This window comes from Fomitopsis serialis (genome assembly GCF_022376445.1).
Source record: "Fomitopsis serialis strain Sig1Antser10 chromosome Unknown B0H18scaffold_211, whole genome shotgun sequence".
NCBI classification, from domain to species: domain Eukaryota; kingdom Fungi; phylum Basidiomycota; class Agaricomycetes; order Polyporales; family Fomitopsidaceae; genus Fomitopsis; species Fomitopsis serialis.
The window spans coordinates 42135-65813 of NW_025955171.1; the positions used below are offsets into that span (position 1 = coordinate 42135).

The window sequence follows — 23679 nt, forward strand, 5'->3', positions numbered from 1 at the left end:
CGCCACTGTCGGGCACTTCTGTCTATCGTAGACAGGACACTGACCCCGAGTGGGCTCATCAGTAATGAAGGATAGTTTCCAAGAAATCTGGGCCACTCACGTATTCCCATAGCGCGCCCCATTTCCCCTGCTTAGATACGGAGACCACGGTAATGTGGTTGATTGCTTCCTGCCACGGACAAGCCTGTGAATCCTCGCAAACGTTACGGAAGCTCGGGAGAAAGGTTGAGTACAAGTATCTGAGGTTGGCGTTTAGCGGCATGGCGGTGGACAGGGGAGGGGGCAGATGAAGTGGAGAGAATGTACTCAGAGACGCTTGGTGGAGGGCGGAAGCAACACTTCCGAGGGTAGCGCCCGGTGCAAAGAGAAGAGAATGATATTATAACTCTTTCACAATTAGAGACCTGCTTTCCCAGTACATTCCAATCGCTCTAGAAGTACACTACATGCATTCCAATTCTTACAACGTACGGAGAATATACGCGCAGCCTTGCCAGTGCATCCACCGCCCTAATCCGGCACTCTCGCACTCCCGCTCACTGTGTATGGCCCTCGCCTACGTCCCCCTAACCTTCTACGATCTCCACGGTGCACTCCGGGTCGTCTTCATCCGGGTGGACGAGCTCCCCGCCGTGAACGCGGGATACGGCATTGAGGCGGCGGCGCCGATAAGGGAAGTTGACCGGCCAGATGAACCGCACGTCGTACATCCCCGCCAGGAGGCTGCACAGAGGACGCAACGGACGGTCGCCAGGACCATACATGTGCGCGTATGGAGTCGCGATGATGTGCGCGTACTTGAACATGATGATGCGGGTAAGGCGAAGGGGAACGTGAATGGGATGATCAATGGAAGTGAGGTCCTGGAACCGCCGTGTCCGGCCGTTATAGATCTGGAAGGTCCTGGGCAATTCACCGGGAACCCGCTTCCAGCGGTTGAGACAAGGGATGACCTGTTCCGTGAGGGCCTGGCGGAGCGGCACCTCAATCTCTGTAGGGCGCCTTACTCGTCGTGCCTCGTATGCGCTGCACCCAGTCTCTATTCAAGGAGATCTGTCTACAGAGTGCATACAAAGCGGTGACGAGGTAAAGGCTGAGGACTCGTAGGTGCGCCAGCGCGCCATACGAGTCCTGGAGCAAACAAGGACAAATATGTAATGTAAAATATACCGTAACGGGGATATCCGTTACACTCTCCCCCACTGGACACGACCACGGGTCCCAGCGATAACCAGAGAAACAGAGAGAAAAAGGAAAGAAAGGAATAGTACATGCAACCACCCAACGGTGGTAGCAATTGGCAAGACAAAGATGATGTTGAACTGTAGACAGCGACAAACTACTTCACGTCAGTGAGCCGACACGACCGTTCACCATTGTCATACACAACTCGACAGAGTTGTGCAACCAGCATGTAGACTACTACTCGGACTCCGAGTAATAGTCTGCATCTTCGGAGTTACCCTCGTCTTCAGCAGATAGTGCAGAAGAACTGTAGGTATCCTCCATCTCGGACTGCTCGTAGTAGTCAGAGACTACTACTGCGTTTGCCCCCTCAGAACCTGGATTCGAAGAATCCCACGAGCTATGATGCTCGGACTCGGAGAGAGACTCTGACTCAACATGGTCAGAGTAATCCTCACGAGTTGTGGTATGAGGCTCCTCATCAGAGGAGTTGTACCAGTCGGAGTCATCCTGAGGTTGACTGCGAGGTGGTACAACAAGCCATCCCAGCTTGTTGTAGGCCCAATATCGCACCATCTCCATAGGTAATGGTGCAACCAGCAGAGGATCAAACTCGAGAGGAACCACTTCCAATTCCCTCTGGAAGTGGTCCCATGCTCGTCGAGCAGCACGAGAATATGTCCCCGGTCGCGGGGACATCTCCTCGATGGCCTGTCCACAGCTGAGTGCAGATCTCTTGCAGTGAGCCCAAATGGCCCACTCGCCATCACTCGCCGCGCATTCAGCCTCGTCGAAATCGTGGTCGAGCTGGTCCGCGAGGAGGCTGAAACACAACTCGCGCAACACCTCGTCCGTGGGCCATTGACTCACATCGACGGTTACTGGACGATCCGGTGTGCATGCTTGGTTCAAGACTGGTACTTCACGGCGCGAAGTACCATCTTCCCGAGTAAGGTCGTGGCCGAGACGGTCACCTGTATTCTGTACGTCGAGTCGATCGCTCGACACGCGTGGTACCGGTGGTACCTGTCTCGATGTTCGACGTGAAGCTCGTACGTCGAGCTCAACGCTGGATGTACAGCCCGTGACTGCGTCCGATCCCAGTACACCACTATGTGATGTACTGGCCACTCGTGAGGTGTACTGCACATTGAGTCCCTGGCTCAATGTGCGAGTAGCTGACCTTCGCGTCGAGTCCCCATGGATAACCTGTACGTCAAGCTCACGGCTTGGCGTCCATGTAGCTGCAGGATTCGAGACCAGTACATCTTCACGAGATGTACTGGTGGTGGTGTGACGCAAGCGGTGGCCGCTCGAGGCCCCGCTCCCTTCCCCTTTTTGGAGAGTGCCCCCTCTCATGAGGACGGTAGCCCCCTCATGCACCCGCACTGGTTCGGTCTCGGTACCTCCAATAGTAGGTGAACATTGCTGTTCACCTGTGTCCGAAGGTTCTTGCCTTCGTGCCGATGGGGCGTCCAGTTCATCCAGCTGCATCGGAAAACTTCCAACTAGCTCCCGGGAACGCGACCTTGTTTGGGCGCGCGACGACCTCCTCGTCGTGCAAGTCGACGCGGACACTTCACTCGAAGTGCCTGCCGTGCTGCGCACCCGCGAGAACGAAGATTCGTTCTCGCCAGATGTTCTTGCTCCTGACGTAGGATTATCAATCCGCGTCGAATCGTTCGACTGGGCCAGGTCCGGAGGAAGCAGCGACACATCCATCGTGGATGTGCTTGGCGGCGGTAGCTCCCGGTCTTGTTCGCTGGGCGTGCCAAATACCCCATGGTACTTGGGCTGGTGCTCGCCGTTGAAAGACACAACCAACTCGCGTCGGTCTTGCTGAACGCGACGTGCCGGTAGCACGTAGCGTCCCGACGGTTGCCATTGCTTCTCGGGTGCAGCCCATCGCACGTCTACCGTGGTAGGCGTCTTGGTCGACTGCTCGCAATCTACCGAATGGGGCCCGGCCACTATTCCATCCTGACATTCGTTTACGACGGTGGAATGGTTCATCCCAGTGCGACACGGCGGTGGCACTGCGAACCAAGAAGATGAGTTGGCGAGTACCTCACGGTACTCGCCCTTGGCAGTCGGACGATCATGTCCGTATGCCGTACCCTCTGCGTGCGGATCCAGTGGGTGTGCGAGTACCCTGGGGTACTCGCACTCCTCCTTAGAAGGATGTTCGGCAGCACCTACACTGAGCATAGAGCTCGATGGCGGTGCCGCACCCGTCGTGGCGAGGTGGGGCGAGTCGGTAGTGCATGTATGCGCTCCGGACGCGCCGCCGTGCGTGGCTGCTGATGCGACTACACTGTCGCTCTGTGATGTAGACGGGCCACTGTCGATTGCGACGACCTTCCGGGTGGTCGCGATCGACGCGGGTAGTGGTACCGTAGGTGGTGATGGCGGGGCGATTACCGCAAGGTACTCGCTGTCCTGGTCGCCGCCGAGCTCCTTGGATGAGCTCGCTCGCTCGTCGATCGTACCGCGTTGCGTGACCGTGCCAGTCGCGACCTGTAGGTCGCCCCGTGGGTCGTCTGTACCGCCGACGCACGTGGTGACTGCCACGACAACCGCATTGGTTGTCGTGGTCGTTACGAGTGGTGGTGGCGGTATAGGAGATGGTTGTAGAGGCGAGGGAGATACGTCCAACAGGGGCGTACCTTCATCTTTCGAGCACGTCTGCTCGTCTTCTTCGCGTACACTGCACCCTTCCCCCTCTCCTCCTTCTGCCTGACCGTCCCCATCGGAATCTCCTGCTTCCACTCCCTCGTCCACTTCTTCTCCGTCCCTGTCCTGCCCATCCTTCCACCCTTCGTGCGAGCTTCCGAGTGCGCGATCGTCCTGGGGCTCGTCGCACTCGTCGTAGTCTCCAGCAGTGTTGGGAGGCGCGGAGATGTCGACAGGATGTTGGCGAGGGGTCCCTAGGAGCGAACCATCGGCGAGAACTGTAAAGTTCTCGCCGGGTTGACGGTCGAGCAACCGTTCTGGTCGATCGGGATCCGTAAGCGCTGGCCGCTGCACTGTTGGTAGTGCAGTAGTCGGGTCGCGATCTCGAGCTCGCGCGTTGCTCGGGAATACGCGATCGTCGGGCAGCGCGCTCGTCGGGGCACCAAGATCGCGGAGAGAGCGGTGGATGCTGTTGCTGGAGAGGTCGAGGTCGAAGCCGAGGCCGAGGTCCGCCGCTTCGTCGAGTCGGTCGGGGTTGTATCGTGGACCTGTCAGCTGAACCGCGAGATGTTCAGCTGTCTTGGAACTACCGGGGGCTTGTACTTCCGGTTGGGAGTGCAAGTCTTCTCGGAGGTCGGCTGCGCGCGATTGAGGGCTGCTGGAGATGTCGTCGAGGTCGTCCAATGGCTCGGCCAGCTGAACCAAATGAGGTTCAGCTGTGCTGAAGCAGTCGGACGCCTGTACTTCCGTGAGGATGTACAGGGTGTCTTGAGGCGCAGTTGAGTGCGCGATGCGACTGGCCGACGAGGAGTCAGTGAACACCGCGTCACATCCAGTCGAGGTTGAATGGGGCACCTCGGACCTGCATCGTTGCTGGTCCGTTGTGCCGCCTTGCGAAATGAATAGTACGACCTCGCGGTCGTCCTCTAACACCGGCGCTCCGTCTTGCAGAGTGGGGAGTACGATCCTTGGGTCGCCCCGCGGCGCGATCGTACCCTCTCCATCGCTAGCAATGCGCGCGGCGAACTTCACGTTCGTCGCTACGATTGCCGGTGCGGGCACCGTCAAGGAGGGAGATATCGAGGCGGATACGTCCGTCTGGGGCGTATCCGCTACTCGATATCCGGTCGGGGAATTATGGGGCACGTCGGACGTGCAGTACTGCGCGTCCGTCGTATTGCCTTGCAAAGTGAAGGGTCCGGGTACGACCTCAGGGTCGTACCGCAGCTCCCGTGGGACATCCGGTACGACTTCGCAGTTGTACCTGTGGGCGGAAGTGCCATATTCGTGGCCAGTAGTGCGCACGACGAGCCTTACGTTCGTCGAGACGCCTACTGGCGCGGATACAGGGGGCATGGAGGGTACGACCTGGAGGTCGTCCCGCAGCACCTTGGGCGTGCTACCACCCGGAACATCAGGTACGACTTCGCAGTCGTGCCTGGGGACGTAGTTGCCATCTTCGTGGCTAGCAGGGCACACGACGAGCTTCTTGTTCGTCGCTACGCCTGCTAGCACGGGCACGGGAAGCGGGGGCTGCGATGCAGGAACGTACAGTGAGTACGTACCTGTGGTGGTCGAGCCTTCGGGCTCATGCTTCCTGCTCGCCCAGCACCCTTCCTCCCTCTGTCCCTGCGTTCCCTCCTCATCCTCGCTACTCCTCTGCCCCCTGTCCTTCTTCCGTTCTCCTCGATCTGCGTTGTCCATGGTCCGCTCAGTCTTGCTGCTCGGCGTTGGACTTGAACGCGCGTCGTTCAAGTCCTGGGTCGCGTGGCTGGGTTGCGTGTCGCCAGAGCCACGGGATAGGTCGCCAGAGTCATTAGCCTCGAGAGGGAGGTCTCTCAATTCGAGGCGCGAGACGAGAGGGGAGAGACGAGGAGTCAGGGAGGAAGAAAGTGGCGATCTGGTACCGCGAGGTACCAGGTCGTCGGTCGCCACCGACTGGACTGGCGGCAAGTCGGCCAGCCAGTTGCGAACACGAGTTCGCACTCGCGTTGGGACGACGCGCGCGTCTGGTTCGCCAGACGGGCGCTCGAGGTGGCTGCCCAGAGAGTGGAGGTGGTCGAGAACGGCGGGTCGGTGGTGGCGGTCGAGCGTAGTGCGGTGGGCGCTAGCACGCGGGGCGCTCGCCACGGACTCGTGACGCTCAACGCTCGTAGCGTTGAGCGCGTCGCGCGTCGCGTCGAGCCGGCTGCTCGTCGTGGCGCACACGTCGTTCGGCAGTGGCAATATATTTTTTGTATCGCGGCTCATTTCTGAGCGCGCGACGAGGGTATCTAGGGGCGTGGGCTCGCTTCCACTGTACATAGTACTACTACTGTAGTACTGTGTGCCTACACCCTCCCGAACCTGGAGATGCGTCGACTCGACGCACCGCTCGCTCAGTTCGGGTTCGAGCTCGGCGACAGGCCTGTCGTCGAACTCGGCGCGTGCACCATCCTTCGGGAGGGTGCCCGGCTTCGCTGCTTGGGCTGGAGCTGCCCGGGATAGTGCTTCCGGGTGGCTCTGAGCAGACCCAATGGCGGGCTCGGGCTGTTCAGTGCTCAGTGCGTGTTCGACCTCACGGTCGGACGGCGCCTGCTCTGTGGGTGCTCCGGCTGAGTTCTCCTGGTCGGAGGACTCAGTCCGAGCGGTCTGCGCATGCGATGAGCGGCTGCGACTGCTGCTGCTCGCCGCCGATAGTGCCTCGTCGACGGCGTCCATCAGATCCTTGCGGGTCTGCTTGGACTCCTCGAGCGCAGCATTGATCCGCTGCTGACTCGCCGCGGCTTCGGCGAGTGTTTGCTCGAGCCGCTCTTGGCTCGCGGCGAGCTTGGACTTGATCTCCGCGCGCAACGCCTTGAGCTTGCTGCGGGTGCCGCTACGGGATCCGCGACTGCTCCGGGTTGCTTCGGAGGGGTTGGTTGTCGATCCAGACATCTTGTCGAGGTCTTCCTGGGTCGACTAGAGAGTTTGATAGAGCATAGAGTTCGAGTTTCGAGATGTTGTTGCCTAGAGTAGAAAATCCCCAGAATAGAAGCTTTTCTGGAGCGCAAAAAAGTGTAGGGCGCCTTACTCGTCGTGCCTCGTATGCGCTGCACCCAGTCTCTATTCAAGGAGATCTGTCTACAGAGTGCATACAAAGCGGTGACGAGGTAAAGGCTGAGGACTCGTAGGTGCGCCAGCGCGCCATACGAGTCCTGGAGCAAACAAGGACAAATATGTAATGTAAAATATACCGTAACGGGGATATCCGTTACAATCTCGTTGTTGTGCACCCTGCACAGCAACGGGAGTATCAAGGGCTCCACGTCCTCCTACGGGCCTTGTGTGAGCCTCCTTAGTTGCTTTGAGATCATTGTAATACACGCACCTCGTAGTAGAATAGCGCCTCCACCACCGCCTTCCTACCCTCCGCTCTAAGACAAAGCGGCACTCCCGGGCTTCTGTTCCAACTCGATATCGCGCCGATGAATGTGAACCGCGCCTGCCAGTTCTGCGGCAGCAGGGTGTAGATATACGGACGGGCGATGGCAACATCCACCCGGTCAGGCTGAATGGCGCACTTCCTCGTCTTGCAGAGTTCAGACATGGGGCACTGACACTTTTTCATCAGTACTCTACAGCCAGCGAATGTTCTGACACTCACGTATTCCCACAAGGTCCCAATTCCCATCGTCCTCGAGACTTGGACCACAACGAGGTGGTTGGCAGAGCCCGGCGTCGTCGTATTGGGGCACGTCAGGTCGGTTCTGCAGATATCGCGAAAGGATGGCAGGAACGTCGACATGTGGAAAACTACGCGGGGGTCTAGGCAAGCCATGGTGCAAGACGATGGACGGCAGCTCAAAGGGGAAGCAGGGTGCGTAGAAATCCTTTTGAGAGTGATAGAAAGACGAGTCAAAGCGTTCGGGGACGCGTGAGACACACCAAGACATAGGCGCTTCCCACTCATGTGTATTTTTTTGCATTCTCGTACTTTTACACTAGGACATTGTTATTCAGTCTTCAAAAAAATAGTACACAGACGGTTACAAAGATGGGATGTACATGTATTCAGATCTCCTCAGTCCCCCACGGCCGTCTCACCATCCCAATCCTCCGCATCCGAGGCCGCATCCGAGTCCGCATCCGAGTCAGCATCCGAGTCGACATCCGTGTCCGCATCCGAGTCCCCATCCGCTGAGACCTCATCTTCTCGAACGTTCATTCTCTCCACGGTACAGTCCGGATCGCCCTCCGCTGGCGTGAAGACGTGAGGCCGGTGGTTGCCTTCAACCCGGACCACGGACAACGCGTTGATGCGGGTCCTGGGGAAATCGAAGCCCACGGGCCAGATGGACGGGCGGGGGTACATGTTGGCCAGGATTCCGCCCAGAGCCCCTGAAGGGCGGATCCCTTTAGCCCAGTAGAGGGGCCACATGGTGTCGTAGATACTCTCGTATTTAACGAGGATGACGTGCCGAAGGGGTAGGGGGATGCGAATGGGTTCGTTGACGGACCCGAGGGGAATGAACTTAGCTTGCTGGACGTCGTAAATGTCGAAGCGTGCCGGGTACTCCTTAGGGTCCCTCTTCCAGCCATTGAGGCATGGAATGACCTCCTGAGTGACCGGCTGGCGGAACGGCAGCTCTATCTCCCAGTCCCCATGTACACGGCACATGAGGGGCAGCTGGATGGGCGCAACGTGATCCTGCCCAGTTACTTTGAGCCCTGTATACATACACGCAGAGACTGACAAACTCACCCGGTAATAAAAGAATACCTCCACTATTCCTATCTCGTCCGTCCCTCGAAGGCACTCCGGGAATTCGGGGCTCTTGTGCCACGCCTCGATGCCGCCGACGAAAATGAATCGGTTTGGGCCCTCCTCCGGCAGTGCAGCGTTGATGGACGGGCGCACCGCGGCAACCTCATCGTCGTTCGGCTGCAACTTGCTGGGCAAGGTACGGCAGGGTTTGACAGTCCTCGGGCACTATGTATGCTTCTGTCAGTACTCAACAAGACTCATCATGGAACTTGTAACTCACATGGCTCCACAGGGTCCCCAGACCCGTCCTCGATATCTCAACCACGGTGAGGTGGTTGAGGGAACCCTTCTGCACATGGGGGCACCGCTTGACCTTCTTGCAAACGTCGCCGAAGGAAGGAATAAAGGTAGAGATGTGGAATTGAACGCGAGGATCCAAAGAAGCCATGATGGTGGACGGGTGGACGGTGAAGAGGATAAGAGAGAGCAAAAGCGTTTTCAGAGAGTACGAAAGCCACGCCAAAGCGTTGAACGAGGCGTGAGAAGTGATTAATTTACCACTAGCGCCGAACATGGGACCCATTGGCGCTCCCAATTTTGTAGGCGTAGAATGCTGCACTGGAGACCAGGATTAACTGTACTTGTTATTAGAGGCTACCAAAGTGTTTGGTACGCATACAATCCACCCCAGTTGTTAACGTAGAAAGTACTAGCCGTTTCTAACACGTTTTCCGATGACCAGGAGTCGGGAACAGTGCCGCGAGGACCGCCGGGGAAAACGGGTGTAAGCTGACAGGATTGCCGGATCTGCGACAGGGGAATAATCTTCCCCTGTGGCAGACCATTGCTTGAGGACGGCGGTTTCTTGACCGAATACATCAAGTGGGAGGAGTCAGCCGCAGGCGCGAAGCGAGTGTACCACTCTACATACGCGAGCGGACCCCGTGGCCACCATGGAGGTGCAGACCCTCCGCCTTGCACCGCAGGGAGCTTGCGCGGTAGAGCGAAGATAACCTTCACTCTCCCCGCTCTTGTCCCTGTATACATAATTAGCCGTTCAGCAGGTGGGTATAGAAACAATTACTTACCTCGTACGCCGGTGGACTCCGCATCTCCGCTCTCCAACACGATGACGGTGTCGAAGCGGTCTTTCCGCCCTGATCGCACCGAAGCCGGTATGGCCTTCACAACATCAATGTCAATCCTCCCGTCGTCCAGCTCGTAAGGTGTGAATGCAATTTGTGGAAGACATCGACGCGCTGGAACGGCAGCCACGTTCTGGAGAGGTCTTGTCTGTTGAGTCGGAGTGAGTCAGGCTGCAAAGCGTTGATGAACTGAACGAGTGCGGTCGTAAATCCGGGTGCGTGATGGCGGGTTTGAACCATAGCTAGGTTTTGTTGAGGAGCAGGTGCGTACTTCGCTATTTTGATAGATGTCCCCGCTATGTCCACGCCTTCCGTTGTGACAGAGTGGGGAGGTTCTTCTGGTACCGATGAACCGGTCTCGGCATGTTCTTCGTCCTCCGGGTGTTCAGCATCCTCCTCCGCTTGACGTTCCCTCTGGAACATCTCATAGAGAGCCATCTTCTCGTTGCGGGTGATCCACCGCATCATTTGCGGGAACTCGTCGCGGTGGTTTGATGCTCGCCAAGCGTCCTTCGCGAAGTCGATGTGAAGTCGCTCGAACATCTCCGTGTTGTAGTTATCCGTCGTCCCGAAGAGCCGGATGGACTGGACATAGTGCAGAAGGGAGTGGATTTTAGGTATGTTGAAATCATCCCGTATACCGAGGTCGACCAACACTTGCTTGTTGGCATGGAACGTCTTGAGTGCATCCTCCATGTATTCCAAGGTAGTGTCGTCATGCGTGGGGTACTGCGCTAAGTAGATGAAATCCAACAGAGACCTGAAGGTGAGCATTGTTGACTTTGAGACTTGCCAACGAGACATGCGAGGAGGACTCGAGCCATTTCTTTCCTCTCTTTCCCAGATATCTGAGAAGAGAGGAGATGCCGTTACGGAAATGACGGATGCCGTACGCAGGGGCAGGCATCGGAGGCGGCTGTCTAGTTCCTCTGCGGTGAGAAGCTCTTGACACCAAGTGACGACGTGTTTGAACACCCCTGGTAAAGCTGGTGGAGAACATCTGGTGTTATGGATAGATGTATGTCTGCGTAAGGGAGATTGGTCCAGAACGGCGACCGCGCCGCACCGTTCACGTCCCGTAGCATGCATTCGACTTCAGCCGCAGCCGCACTGCGACCACCCGACCATGCATCGTCGATGATACTCTCTGTGAGCTCGGATGTGCGAGGGCTGCTCGGGTCTTTCTCCCCGAGCTTGTCCGCTGGACATTGGCACTTCGGGCAGGTCCCGTACTTCGAGCAAGTGACGAGGCATTGCTCGGGGTAGTCAGCGACATATGCGGCGAGGATAGGATATATCCTGCGCACGCAGCCATCACCTCCGGTCATCTCCACACCTTCGACACCAGCTTTGATGAGGGGCTCGACAATGAGGCGCATGGAAGCGTGGAAGAGCTTCTGCGTTCGAGCCTTGCTTTCGCGATTGGTGAGGCCCTTCTTGCTGACCTTAGAGACAGCAGGTACCCAAGAAGGATACAAGCGTGCTCGGACGGTTTGCGGCGGATGGCGCGGGTATGTTGCCGAGGGTGAGGTAGACGGGGTAAGCAGACTTGTTACCGGAAAACTGTGTCAGCTGAGTCTTGTCGGTGGCCAATATGACTGACGCGAGGGCGGCGCCCTCAGGTAAGTGTTCCTAGCACGGAACATAGCATTAGCACATTCTACTGGTTGTACCATTGATGAGCTGTCTGACTTACCTGTACGGTGTCCCACCAGAGGCCCGTCCACATCTCCGTGTATATGCGCCTCAACCGCGACTGGTCCGCAAAGACTCGTTTGGGCCGGTATACAATATGTTTGGCATGCGCTGGATTGCCAACCAAGGCCTTAATCGCTTCGATGATGTCCCTGTACCGCACCATGTGCTTCTCATCTGGTCGATCAGGGAAGGTGAGCGTAGCAGTCTGCCATGATGCTCGGTCCGGGATGCTGTCCACCTTCTGGAAAAGCTGTCGGACGTCTTTGAAACTGAGTTCCAGCTTCTCAACAACCTACGCAAAGACTCGTAATGAGTGATTAAACCCACACAGGCGTGGCCAACTCACCCCGGTATGAGAAGAAACCTGTTCAGTGAGTTCTGCCCGACGTCTTCTCTGACAGCCCACATTGCCACCCGCCAATCTAGCTCGGATGCAAAGGGCTTCCACTTGAGGTTAGGATCCTTAGCCGCTTGCTCATCCACACCCACTCCATCCACATCCATTGCGTCCTCGGGAGGGTCCTCTTGCTCAACATCCTCTCCAAAATAAGCCTTCCACGTGTCGACAACGGTCTCCTCCATTCTGATTACGCGCCCCGCTCGGGGGTCTTCATCCTCCACCCGGGTGTCTTCGTCGTCATCCAGAGCTGGCAGTCGAGCTGTCGGGGGAGGCCGAGAACTGGATGAAGACGAAGACGCTTCACCCTGGTCTCCGTTGGGCCCATCATCAACAGTAGAAGTAGGCAGAACGAACCGGAACAGATCCCTGTTCTCCATGATGTCATGGAAATCCAGTGGTTCCTCGTCCGCGTCGCTTGAGTCCTGGATAACGGCGTGTACCTGTTCCACAACTTCAGGTACCAGGCGGTCGTGAGGAACGGGGTTCTTGCCCTTCCTGTACCATTTGCAGGACTTTGCAGAGCTCAAATGAGCCATCATGCCCTGTGCTGTCCTGAATGGTCTGTCGCATGCCGGACAGGTCCTGTCGTCGTAATCCCCTGGGCGGAGGAATGGTACGTTCATCTTGCACTGGCCAGTCAGTAGAGGTCAGTACATGATCCCTGATAGAGGATATTTCACACAAATCTCACCGGGACAGTATGACGCTCTGGATGAGATGAAAAGCGTAAGAAAAGCCTTGGGAAGAATATGAGCGACGGCGCGTGGTCTCCGCTCAGCGTCTCATACTCATTCAGTCGCTTAGACGGACGTAAACGCCCATGTTACGGCGTGGATATGGGCTTCTCCACCACCGCTTTTTTGTACCCACCTCCATGATCTATGCCACCGTCATTAATATCCTTACAGCTATAGAACTTGGGCAAGCGTATCTGCCGCATCCATGGGTGCTTTATCACTGTAGGATTTATTACGACGCCTTGCCTTCTAACTGGTTGTCTCTGTGAGCACTGATACCTCCGTACCTCTGACATTTTATTAAGCTATTGAAGTTACTCACCTGTACTTACTTTTCACAGTCTCTCGGTATTGATTGCATTGCGTGAGTGCCGTTGCATATCTCGTTGCATTCTGAATGGTGTGAAGGCTTACGGGAAAGGGTCTTGGACATTCCATGTCCACCTTCCTTTTTGGGCTGACCCTAAGAAGTTGCCGCGCCCCCACAAACCGCAAGAGCCCACCGTGTATTTCGAGCTATATATGCCGGACGGTCTGTCGCAAAATTGTACGTTCATGACGTTCATGCTGCCTTCTTCTGATGTGGTCCCATCAAGGTATCCCTATGTCGTCAGTTGGTAGAAGCGAACTGACTGAAATGAAAGCGCACAGATTGACACCGCACTAGTTGTGGTCTGTTGTCCCGATTCAATTTCCCATGAACGAGACAAGTGCCGACAACTTGAACGGTGACTCCCTCACTCCTCTTGCAGCCACGACATACACTCGCTCTCAACATGGCGACGCCTCGCCGTTCTGTTGGCTTTCCTCACGCAAGGAATCTCTCTGGCTCTGATACGGATATCGACTCCGACTCTGCCGGGGCAACCGACTTCGGTTCTGACATTGACGGCAGTCAGCCGTCTTCCGAGATCGACTCCACCCCTCTGCCTCAAACTCCTCCTCAGATCAACCGTCCTATCAAGGTCGCCTCTGACTGGTCTCCGGCCAGCCCGGTCAGCGTGCAATCGTTCGATAACAAGGCGCATCGCCTCACTCGACCTCTCGGTGCGGAAAGCTCTCAGCGGACCATCGTCTCGGAACCGTTACCGTCGGAGTTCTGGGCCATTTTGAAGAAGTTTGAAGTGAATCCGGTGGATCACGATTTCATGGTGTACGTATTCGAGGAGATATGGAGCTTGCGGGAAATTTGGGAGCTCTCCAACCCCGATCACTTCGTGCAGAAGGTGAGATGTCAGTCTCACATATCATGAATGGTTGGTGTCAATACTCAACCTCAGGACATACCCCACATTGAGGAACGTCGCTGCTGGGTGCTGCAGGACATACTGTCCAAACTCTGGCAGCTGAACCCCGCTTATCCTGACGCGTCGGACGATGAAGACGCATCAATGCTCCACGCTAATTTGGATGACGACGACGACGTTTCAATGCACCACACTGATTCGGACGATGATTCCTACCAACCTCGGCTCAGCATGTGGTTAGCTTTCCTTCAACGCGTGCGGTGAGTTCCAAGAACACCCTTTTCTCTTATTCCGGCTAACGCGTTACACAGCGTTGACTTCTGGCCGGAGTCTCGGAAAGCAGTGGTTCTGGACCCACCGTTCATGGGACTTCCTCCATCGCCATGGCCCAGCGTTTCGCGAGTCTCCTCAATAGGAGTGCATTTCGGGTCGAGATGCAGGATACGTTCATGACTTCTCAATGCGATCTTCTCACCGTCGATGTACAGTTCCGCATGAGGGGCGGGGTGGTTAGGACTATCAGGAAGAAGGATGAACTCGGAACTGAGTTCTTCTTTTGCATGGGGGTGCAGTCAGTGGGGGAGCTCCAGTACGAGATGAAGAAGGTATGTCCAAGCCTCCAAGCTGTTACAGTTAACAAGGATTCATGAAAGGAACAGATGGCCGGGGCTTTGGACCTCATGTCCACCCTTCAAGGCTTCGTTATCGCGCTGGTTGTCCCAACCAGCACGGGTACCGGGTATCACTCGCCCCTCCTAGCTCTGGAAGAGGATATGCCCGCCTTACAGGCATGCCTCATTTCGTACGAGCGGGCTGAGTTCGGCGACTTCCGCACATGTGTGGAGGAGGCGCGAGGCTTAGAGGACTGGGAGAAGGAGACATCGCACTTCTTGGTAAGATTGGGTTCACATCTATGGGTCACCGTACTCATCCTTGCACAGAGGCTCCTTGCCTGGCAGCCTCACCTTCCTGCGTCGCAGCTGCAAACCAGCCCAGTGGATGGGGCGCGGATCCTCAAGGATCGGTTATATTCCATCATACACTCATACAGCTATGCTCATCTGGGCATCACGCCTCTTGATCGCGCCCTCAAGCGCGCCATCCCCACGGAGCCCCAGTGGAAGGAGCGGGTGGACCTCCTCGCCCACGAATGCCTCAATGACATCATCTTCTTCCTCGACCAGTCCGTCGGGCATGTAGCGCATGAGTTCGTCGGCGGACTCAGAGGTTTCGAGCGGGGAGCCCTGCTGGAGACGACCCCCGTCTGGTCTCGTAGATGAGTAGATTATCGCATCATCTATCTATGTATACCCTCCGAACTTTGTACGAGCGTATTGTATGTGTATCGATCCATTATCCGCTTCCTGTCACAAAAGTTCCTTGTGAGAAGCTTCCCCGTGGGCGGCTCAAAACCAGCGCCGGAAACGCCGGCATTGCGCCATGAGGAGCGACCTTTCCTCTGTGCTCTGTCCTCGCCCCCAAGCTCAGCATGGCACCTTATAAACCGCCCTCCACTGTGCATGAGACCCTGGTAAACATCATCTTTACTTACGTCTGCAACATGCTCCGCCAGATCGGCCATCACCCCAATTCACACTGCAGCACCAACTCCTGGCACAGCTTACCATGCTTATCAAGGGCGACCCAAACACCATTCCCGACGTCGTCATCTCCTTTCCATTTTCGTTCATGAACTTCCATCTGATCATGATCGAGGTTTGCGTCTCGGAAACAGCCCCTCACGTCTTCAAGAAGGTAAGTAAATACTTATCATACTCGCTGTGCTAAGATCAAAGTGACATGAACAATTCCAAAGGTGGCCAAGCTCATTCGACAGGCAGTCGGGCCATTATTCGCTTTCATGTTCCTGTTTGTTCGGGAACGCCACGAATCACGGGCCCCTGGGCAATTCGAAGGGTACCCGAGTATCATGCGTCAAAGCTGGACGAAAGCGCGTGCCACTGGGGATGAAGGGGAGGAGGCCCTCGGTGAGTGGACCCATCAGGACAAGACACAGGTGTCCCCGCCGAAGGCCGGGAAGCCACCGCCCCAAAACATTCGCCCCGTCTTTCCCGCAGGAGACCCGGACCAGCCGCACTCTATCGAGGTCAAAGAGCACTGGTCGGCATTCGCATGTCCGCCTCGTGCCCTACATGGCGTCCTCCTGCATGGAGCCATGAAGCTAGACGCCGTCATAGTTCTCCGCGACCGATTTGATGAGATACTGGAGGAGGTGGACAGGGGGACGACCATGGAGAAGATCGTAGATCGCTTCCCGACCGTGGTGAGTGGACTTACCTTCATTCTCGTGCCGTTCCCCTCACAAGAGGTCCGACCTAGTCCTTCAAGATGGATCCCTCTCCGGAGTGGATTGGATCTATCTCCCCGAGCAGGAGTTCTGGCGGGAGATGTTGCGAATGTGCGTGCTCACTCGGAGAACGTTTAACGCGATGGCGTTGAACATGGGAGGCTTGAGTGGTCCTCGGCCCTTGTACACCGTCCACCGCAATCGCTCCGCCCCCGCTTGCCAATGGATGGCACAGCACCTCCCTGGTTACACCACTCGAGAGTTCATCCGTCGGGAAGACGAGGTGTTCGAGGAGGTCGTGGTTTTGTTAGCTGATCAACTGACCGGGGAAGCCTTGAAGGTGTTTCACGATTCCATGGTCCAGCGACTCTCTCGAGCGGCGATGCAGTGGGCAGACAGCAGACTGATGGACGCATTGGGGTAGATTAAGGATGTATTCACCGGTATTCTATTACACTGCGCACCGATTTGTAACCTTTTGTATGCATTACGGTCTAGCGTGCTCTCTTCGCAGTTCCAATGTTCAATATCAATGTCCCGATCCACCATGTCCACTGGCGCCTAACTCCAAGTCCAACTCACCGCCGATCATGACCACCACACCGGGGCAAGTATGCCTGAGCTTGACGATAGCAGAAGCAGAGGCTCTTTTAAATCTTCTGGACGACTTGCCGGTCTCGACGCAACCTCTACAAGGCGTTAGGGAGAGGCTTGCCCAGTCCCCGAACATCCAGCCATCTTCCCTTGAGGCGACTTCCTTGGGACACAATCACGCCAGCATCCAGTCGACGTCTGCGGCTCAGGCTCCGCATGTACTTGCCAATGGGGAGGGTCTGGAAGGTGCGCAGTATGCAGATATTGTTATCAAATTGACAGCCCAAGAGATCACGCACTGCAGAAGTCTCGTCCAAGCGCGTCCAAAGTACGAAAAAGCATACCTCAAAATTGGCAGCTTCGAGCAACAAGAAATCTGGGAAACGTGCAGATCAGGCCTTCAAGAGCATCAAAAATTGCTCTAAAAAGAAGAGTAAGTCTACCGCTGCAACGGCGGAGAAGCAGTCAGGGCCACCGGCTCTCAAATGGATGAACACACATGCCCCGGAGGGTACAGTTTCAGAGCCGGTTAAGAGCTTCATCAACGGCCTCGATGCTTCCCTCAGTGACAACAATTCGCTGTACGCCATTGTGGAAGCATTGCAACGAGATGGGGATAGAGAAACCGCGTTCCTGGACGATTCCCTCTCATCCATCATACAAAGGTGCAAGCGTATGACGGCCGTCAGTGCCGCCACCGACTTTCTCTTCATGGTGCAGTACCTGCAGCTCGTGTTCAAGTGCTCTAGGTGTGTTTTATTTTATCATAACCCCACTGTGCCACCGAGTTCCAGTTGACATTTCCTTGTATCTAGTCTACAACATCTCCATTCGCTGAGCGTTAACGGTGTCTACGAGAAGCAAGTCAAGCATCTAGACAACCCCGTGTGCGATCGTACCTTCCGTCGTTGGGTGGAATGTGGGAGTAAATTTGCCATCATGGCGTGGGGAGGTACGTCACTATTTTATTCTTCAATGCTCCTGTCAATAAACTTGTGTAGGTTCCATATACATTCTCATGCTCATCGCCATAGCGGATATGAAGCACAGTCTTCTTCATCCGGTTGGCAATTTTGCCTGGCAGGTTGCAAGTGTACTTCGCAATCCAAATCCTGGTTAGCCATCCGTTTCCTTGGTATGACGGGTTCCATCACTCACCGACCACTTCGTTTCACTAGAGACGGCTGTCGGTGGGGTTGTGATCAACAAAATCATTCCACTGTTATCAACTCTGCGACAAATACTCCCACTGACGTTCGACACCCTCTTATCACCCCGTATATGTGCGGATTATGGCATGCTACACGATTCGCTCATCTGCTCCGACCTGGATCGATGTGATTTAGTTTTCACTTCTTTGAAGCTCAAGTGAGTGCCATGTCCATTGTTGTCGACTCTCTACGTCATGTATCTTTATTCCCCACAGTAACTTCGGCCCGGTGCCGCGCAACAAGAATGTGTGGCTGGCCTTCTATCAGCCCCTACAGGCCCCTAAGGAGACCCAGCTAGTCATGTTGGCTGGACGATGGCTCTACGGTTCAGATAACCAAGAGAATGAAGCCCCTCCCTCTCCATTGACGGTTTGCGACGAACCCTTGGAGGGAGAGGAACCAGGACCAACCGCTACGCCCATCTCTGCGCCATCAGCCTCACAGTTTACCGCACCATCAGCCTCAAGTTTACTGCACAGCGCCCTGCAAGAATATCGCTTACGGCAGCTTATGACCTGTTCCACGAAGCCCATAGAAGAATTCCAGTCCCAGCCACTGCGGATGAGGCGTTCTCGTGGACAGAGAGAGAGCGCGGCCGGGCGAACGCCGCCCGGGAGCCTCGAACCATCGACGAGCTGCGATATATTGTAAGTTCGTTCAAACACCATCTAACTCTTTGACTTACATGCTACACTACGTTGGCTTGTTCAGCTCTCAACCATGTATGAGGAAGGCTCGCGCATCAACAATGATAACAAGTATGTGAAGATTGCACCCACCATGTCCACGTGAGTGCTTTTCACGTCAACTCTCAACAATGATATTGAATTCTTGTACAACTGTTGCAGAGACCCTGTTGAGATCCGCGACCGCAAGGGCTCGCTTATCATGTGTATCTTTCCGAACATGCCAGAGAAGTTGAGACACAGGCTGTTCACGGATCTCGTCTCTTGTTTCGATGAGGAACCTTCTGGACTTGAGACCATGAGCTCATGCTCCCAGGGGCCGCAGTACTCTTTCGAGGCGCTGCATTTCGCCTGGTACAATAGGCATGGCACAAGGGTATGTGCGCCCATGCCTCACTTGGTTTGTTTTCCGTTATAGCTGAGAGTGTTATGTGATCCCATAGGGCTACCAAGTTTGCAGTGAATCGCATCCGCACCTCATTCGAAAGGCGGACCGCTCCAGGACCAACTACAGTCAAATGCTGCCATACCCCTCCGCTGACATGCACAAGCATGAACGGGTCTACCACAATCTTGAGCACATTTTTGCCGAGGTGTTTGGATGGATCAGAGAGCAAGTACGTCAGATAATGACATTTCTCACTGTTCTATCCGTAACTAATGTGTACCAGATCCAAATTTTGTTTCCCCAAGAATACGCGGAGATGAGCGTTGACGCGGAAGTGTTGCCAGGGAACGCCGGCTCGATTGTGCACCCATTCCTCTCGCTCGTCATTAACCTGAATGTTGCCACTTCCGCTCACAGGGATTCCATGGACAAAACATTGTGCGTTGTTTTGCCCATTGGTGACTTCGAGGGCGGGGACCTATGTATGTACGAGCCCGGTTTCGTGGTTCCCCTTCGCAATGGCGATGCTGTGGCCTTTCCTTCTTTCAGTATAACTCACTTCAATCTCCACTACACCGGCTGCCGTGCTTCTATTGTACTACACACGGACAAGGAAATAGACAAGTGGACGAAGGGCAGCCGGAATGGGTGGGAGGGCAATGTATATTTTAAATAGGGTTTTTAATATTACGACACGTACGTACGTCTTCGGTTGCCACCAATTGATCTGGCTGTCATGCTCGCTCCAATCTGTTCGTCTTGCATCTCTCTCTCTTCGTCCATGGTCTAGGTGTAAGTACCCTAAACTCTTCATCAAGCGTTGCTCAGATGGTGAGCAGCTTCTGGGACTTGGAGCTTTCGGACTCAGTCAGTGCTTCACTCCGCATCTCCGAAGGGGCTTCGGTTCTTCCGTTATCGACAGCGCGGACGCTCAACGCTGGTTTGAGTCGTCGACCCGCCTCGCGGTTTGTCTGTCTCCGATCTCATTCTGCGAACTCATATCTAGTTGTTGCCTCATACCATGTCTACTCCGCAGACACGCTCCAAGGCTGCAGCAGCAGCGAAGACCACGAAGAAGGCTCCGAAACCGCCGTCAAAGGCGAATGGCTCCCAGAAGACTCAGTCCGATGTGGTTTCCGATTCCACTGTTGCCAGCAGCGGGGACATACAGGAGATCAAGGACTTCTTGAAGACAAAGATGAGCGGTGCATCGGCATCGCAAATCAACGCCATGGCTCGCTCCATCGCAAAACAGAGGAAGGAAGCAGCGGCGAAAGAGAAGCGGCAAAGTAAGATTTTACCGTGGCCAGATCAATCGAAGTATACTACATCTTGTTGCAGCAATCCAGGATAACAACGCGGCCGCGATGGAGCAGGATGACCAAGAGGGAGAAGATGATGCCGAGGCTGAAGCTGGAGAGGATGAGGAGGATGAGGAGGATGAGGATACGGTGCCGTCCAAGTCAACAGGCAAGGGGGGAAAGAAGAAACAACGTGAGTACATGCGCCTGCCAACACATGGACTGACACTATGATATAGTCTCAGCGCCGGCGTCGCCCTCGCGTACGAAAGCCTCTAGCACTACCAAGAGGAAGCACCTCCAGACGTCCGACCAAGAGGCGAGCGACACAGAAGAACGCACGAAGCAGCCTAAGAAGAAGCCAAGAACTCAAGCTTCGCGCAAGTCAGCTCGAGTTGAATCCCCGGAGCTGACTGTCGTGGAGGACAATGCGAGGATCATCCCCAGTAAGTGTCATTGCATTGTCTATGTGCATATTCCCGGACCAAGTCTGCACTCATGTCTTGAAGACCGGTCGCCCCAAAGGGCAAGAGAACCCGAAGTTGTCATCACTCGTCTGCCCGAGAAGCCTGCCCCGAAGGTGTCGAAGGATCAGCAGCAGCTCTCCGCTCTCATTGGTAAGCCACTCACAACCAGTCGTCCATCATTGCACACATGGAAGATACGCAGGGATGAAAGCGGTCAAGGTCAAAGGAAGTATGGCTAAGGGCACGGTCAAAGGTGGGGTCTCAGATGGCAGTGATGGGAGCGAGAACGGGGACGAGGAGGATGGCGGTGAGGATGTAGGAACTCCTGAGCCTGTCGGTGAGTTCACTCTGCTGTATATGTCATTCACCGCTGCACGTGTTACAGTGTTCGACACGACCCCCACGAAGAAAGCTGGATGGAAAGGCAAGGGGAAGGCAAAACAGGCATCACCCGTGGACGAATCCGAGGGGAGTGGTACAGAATCCTACAAGGTCTCGGATGAGGATGATCAGCTGGAGGGGAGTGAGGGTAACGGATCGGATGGACGTGATCCCCCCACTCGCAGCGGCGCTGATGAGGTATGCTTATATCGCCACGGGGACCCTCTGCTAACTTGAACTTCATTCTTAGATGGACGTGAAGCTGGAGGGCAAGCAGAAGGCGAAGACGAAGTCTCAAGCTCGGTCCAAGTCTGTGAAGGTGGAGGACGAGGAGTCTAGGGACGATACCATTGAGGTGTCCAAGGAACTCCTCAACGAGGAGCCTCTGAAAGGCTTCTTGCACCGTGCGACCCAAGAGTTTCGGGTATACCTCGCCGTGGTGAACGCCTGGCCCCGCAAATACGCCAGCAGCATGGAGAAGAAGCAAGCCCCGCTAGAGGTCATCGAGCAAACACAGAAGAAGTACCCGATGTACCAAACTAAGCAGTTCAAGGCCATCTACGATCCCGTGTGGGAGAACATGGGAATGAGGGCCATCATGTCGGGGAAGGTGAGTATATGTTCCGTTATCTCATCCTCTGGGCTAGGGGTAGACCCATTTGTCCAGGTCTACAAGGTCGCTGCACAGTTCCGCCAGGAAGTCAAACAGAAGGCGAAGCGGGTGGTTGAGAAGTCCTTCCTGACGTTCAACCTGTCGGACTTCGGGTCCAGTGCAGAGAAGCTTCGGAAGGCTACCGAGGATCGTGTGAGGTTCCTCAAGGACAAGGACACCTTTCACCACGGAGACCTCCAGATGCCAGATTACAGGGTGGATCCATCGGTACGTAGTATACTCACATTTACATGCTGGAGAATGCTGAAATAAAATTAGCTGTGGGTGGCTAACCATCGAGCCCCCTTCCATAACGTGGCGATTGCAGAAATCATAGCACGTCAATGGTGGATGGGAGCCAATCCGGAGGCTCTGCGCCCCGAGCATAAAGACCGGTTCGACATCAACAAGATCCCACTCTCCAGCAATATGATCGCACTAGTGTGCAGCGCTGTAGGCACATTCATCTTTCATGTACGGTCTGTGGATAACATGATGTGCGCCAGATTGTTGTGTCTCTCGACGAGGCCATGAAGGGGAACGTCACGGTGGCTTTCGACGAGAAGAACTATGCCCCCTGTGAGTCTCATACCAGTAGCATGCCGGCCTTGACTGGCTGACGGAGTGTATCTCATAGGCACGATGGTTTCAAGCTCAGCATTGATGAGCTTCGGTTGAGCGCGGATCCCAAGAACACGACGGTATACAACGAGGGTTGCGCAAGGTTCTGCAAGTCCATGGACCAGACACTTGCCACGCACATTCGGTGAGTGTCCTGTACTATCTACCAGAGTTCCTGACCTTCCTACCTGCATTAGTGTCACTGCGGGAGTGGCCCCTGACGACAACCGTGGGGCGTGGATGAGAAGGGTAGGAAGAAAGTAGGCCCTACCACCGCGGTCTCCCTGATCAGCAAGCTCTGGGCCCCACCAGTGACGATGCTGGGCCGAGCAACTTCTCACAGAGTGACGAGTAGACGGCGAGTGAGTCCTCTTAGAGAGGGTTTCAATTCATTTTCATTTATGGTCGTACTAATCTACAACAATGATCCTAGGTTCCCCGCTGCATCCGAGCCCTGCCCACCCGTGCTCCCGGATTATGACTATCTCTTCTCCTGGTTCTGTATGTCTCAATATCGCCCATGTTGTCGTATACTTATGCCTTGGCCTCCTCTTGATGTTTCACTGTACCAGCTGTACGTGTCCCATTTTCCAGCCGTATACCTGTCATCATGTAACTTCCTACATTGGCTGGAAGTCAGTACTGTATAGCTTTCGTGGGTTCCAGTTCTGTATTAGTGGTATTGCATAGTGGTCCAATGTATGCTTTTTTTCGCCGCAACGTGGGGAGCGCCAGAACCACCAAAAATGAGTAGATTTGAAAGCCATCAGACAGCCTCTTTTTAGTGTTAAACAGAGGGTCAAGAGCAGAACAACAGAACTCCAAAGCATGACAAAAGGGAACAAAAAGCACGGCAAGAGGATCATCACCCGCCTGAGGGAGCTGGTGTAAAAGCATCCAATAATGCTTTGACAATTTTCCAAGTGTTCGGCCTTCTCATAACCGGGGACTTGTCTTGAGTGTTCTTCTGTTCACTTTGACCGGTTTAATGCTTTTAAAGTAGTTTATAAGTGTCTTAAGGCTTTAAGGGAATGGCGGTTTCCCCTGATGCGGCAGAGGAGGTTGCTGTCAGAGAACAGCGGGAGACACTCGTCCTGCGCCGAAGCAGAATGCATATGAGTGAGATAACTGTTACTAGGAAGCGCGCGGTGTTAAGCGTACCAGCCATTTCTGTGCGAGCAGAGATCGTCGTGCAGTAGCACATCGAGATAGCGCAGCCTCGCCTGAGGACCTTGGCCAGTTCTGCGAGTTGTTCCAGT

The 23679-nt window shown here is 55.2% G+C and overlaps 5 protein-coding genes across 5 annotated transcripts; 3 read left to right on the top strand and 2 right to left on the bottom strand.

Moving 5' to 3' along the window:
- Nucleotides 1–1141: 1141 nt before the first annotated feature.
- On the bottom strand, nucleotides 1142–3645 carry B0H18DRAFT_1051354 (uncharacterized protein). The gene has a single exon (XM_048030954.1). The coding sequence runs from the start codon at nucleotides 3391–3393 to the stop codon at nucleotides 1423–1425; it is 1971 nt and encodes a 656-aa protein (XP_047885724.1). The 5' UTR covers nucleotides 3394–3645; the 3' UTR covers nucleotides 1142–1422.
- Nucleotides 3646–7900: 4255 nt separating this feature from the next.
- Nucleotides 7901–12363, bottom strand: B0H18DRAFT_1126700 (uncharacterized protein; the record flags this gene model as incomplete). Its single annotated transcript, XM_048035200.1, has 12 exons — nucleotides 7901–8527; nucleotides 8582–8809; nucleotides 8865–9202; nucleotides 9271–9621; nucleotides 9673–9877; nucleotides 9925–10458; nucleotides 10511–10649; nucleotides 10705–11277; nucleotides 11333–11361; nucleotides 11426–11719; nucleotides 11774–11791; nucleotides 11842–12363. 12 exons carry the CDS (start codon nucleotides 12361–12363, stop codon nucleotides 7901–7903), a joined length of 3858 nt encoding a protein of 1285 aa, XP_047885725.1.
- A 977-nt stretch (nucleotides 12364–13340) lies between these two features.
- Nucleotides 13341–15091, top strand: B0H18DRAFT_1126701 (uncharacterized protein; the record flags this gene model as incomplete). Its single annotated transcript, XM_048035201.1, has 6 exons — nucleotides 13341–13790; nucleotides 13845–14071; nucleotides 14123–14228; nucleotides 14300–14416; nucleotides 14471–14704; nucleotides 14753–15091. The coding sequence occupies 6 exons, from the start codon at nucleotides 13341–13343 to the stop codon at nucleotides 15089–15091; spliced, it is 1473 nt and encodes a 490-aa protein (XP_047885726.1).
- A 346-nt stretch (nucleotides 15092–15437) lies between these two features.
- Nucleotides 15438–16543, top strand: B0H18DRAFT_1126702 (uncharacterized protein; the record flags this gene model as incomplete). The annotated part of the gene is made up of 3 exons (XM_048035202.1): nucleotides 15438–15566; nucleotides 15628–16095; nucleotides 16139–16543. 3 exons carry the CDS (start codon nucleotides 15438–15440, stop codon nucleotides 16541–16543), a joined length of 1002 nt encoding a protein of 333 aa, XP_047885727.1.
- A 2371-nt stretch (nucleotides 16544–18914) lies between these two features.
- B0H18DRAFT_855287 (uncharacterized protein) lies at nucleotides 18915–19464 on the top strand (the record flags this gene model as incomplete). The annotated part of the gene is made up of 3 exons (XM_048039644.1): nucleotides 18915–18986; nucleotides 19054–19227; nucleotides 19282–19464. Coding segments are annotated over 3 exons (429 nt in total), but the record flags the coding sequence as incomplete, so codon positions are not given.
- Between the last annotated feature and the right edge of the window lie 4215 nt (nucleotides 19465–23679).

What these genes read in the sequence shown, in the direction of transcription:
- B0H18DRAFT_1051354 (XM_048030954.1), bottom strand. Translation starts at nt 3,393, where the DNA reads ATGCTCAGTGTAGGTGCTGCCGAACATCCTTCTAAGGAGGAGTGCGAG.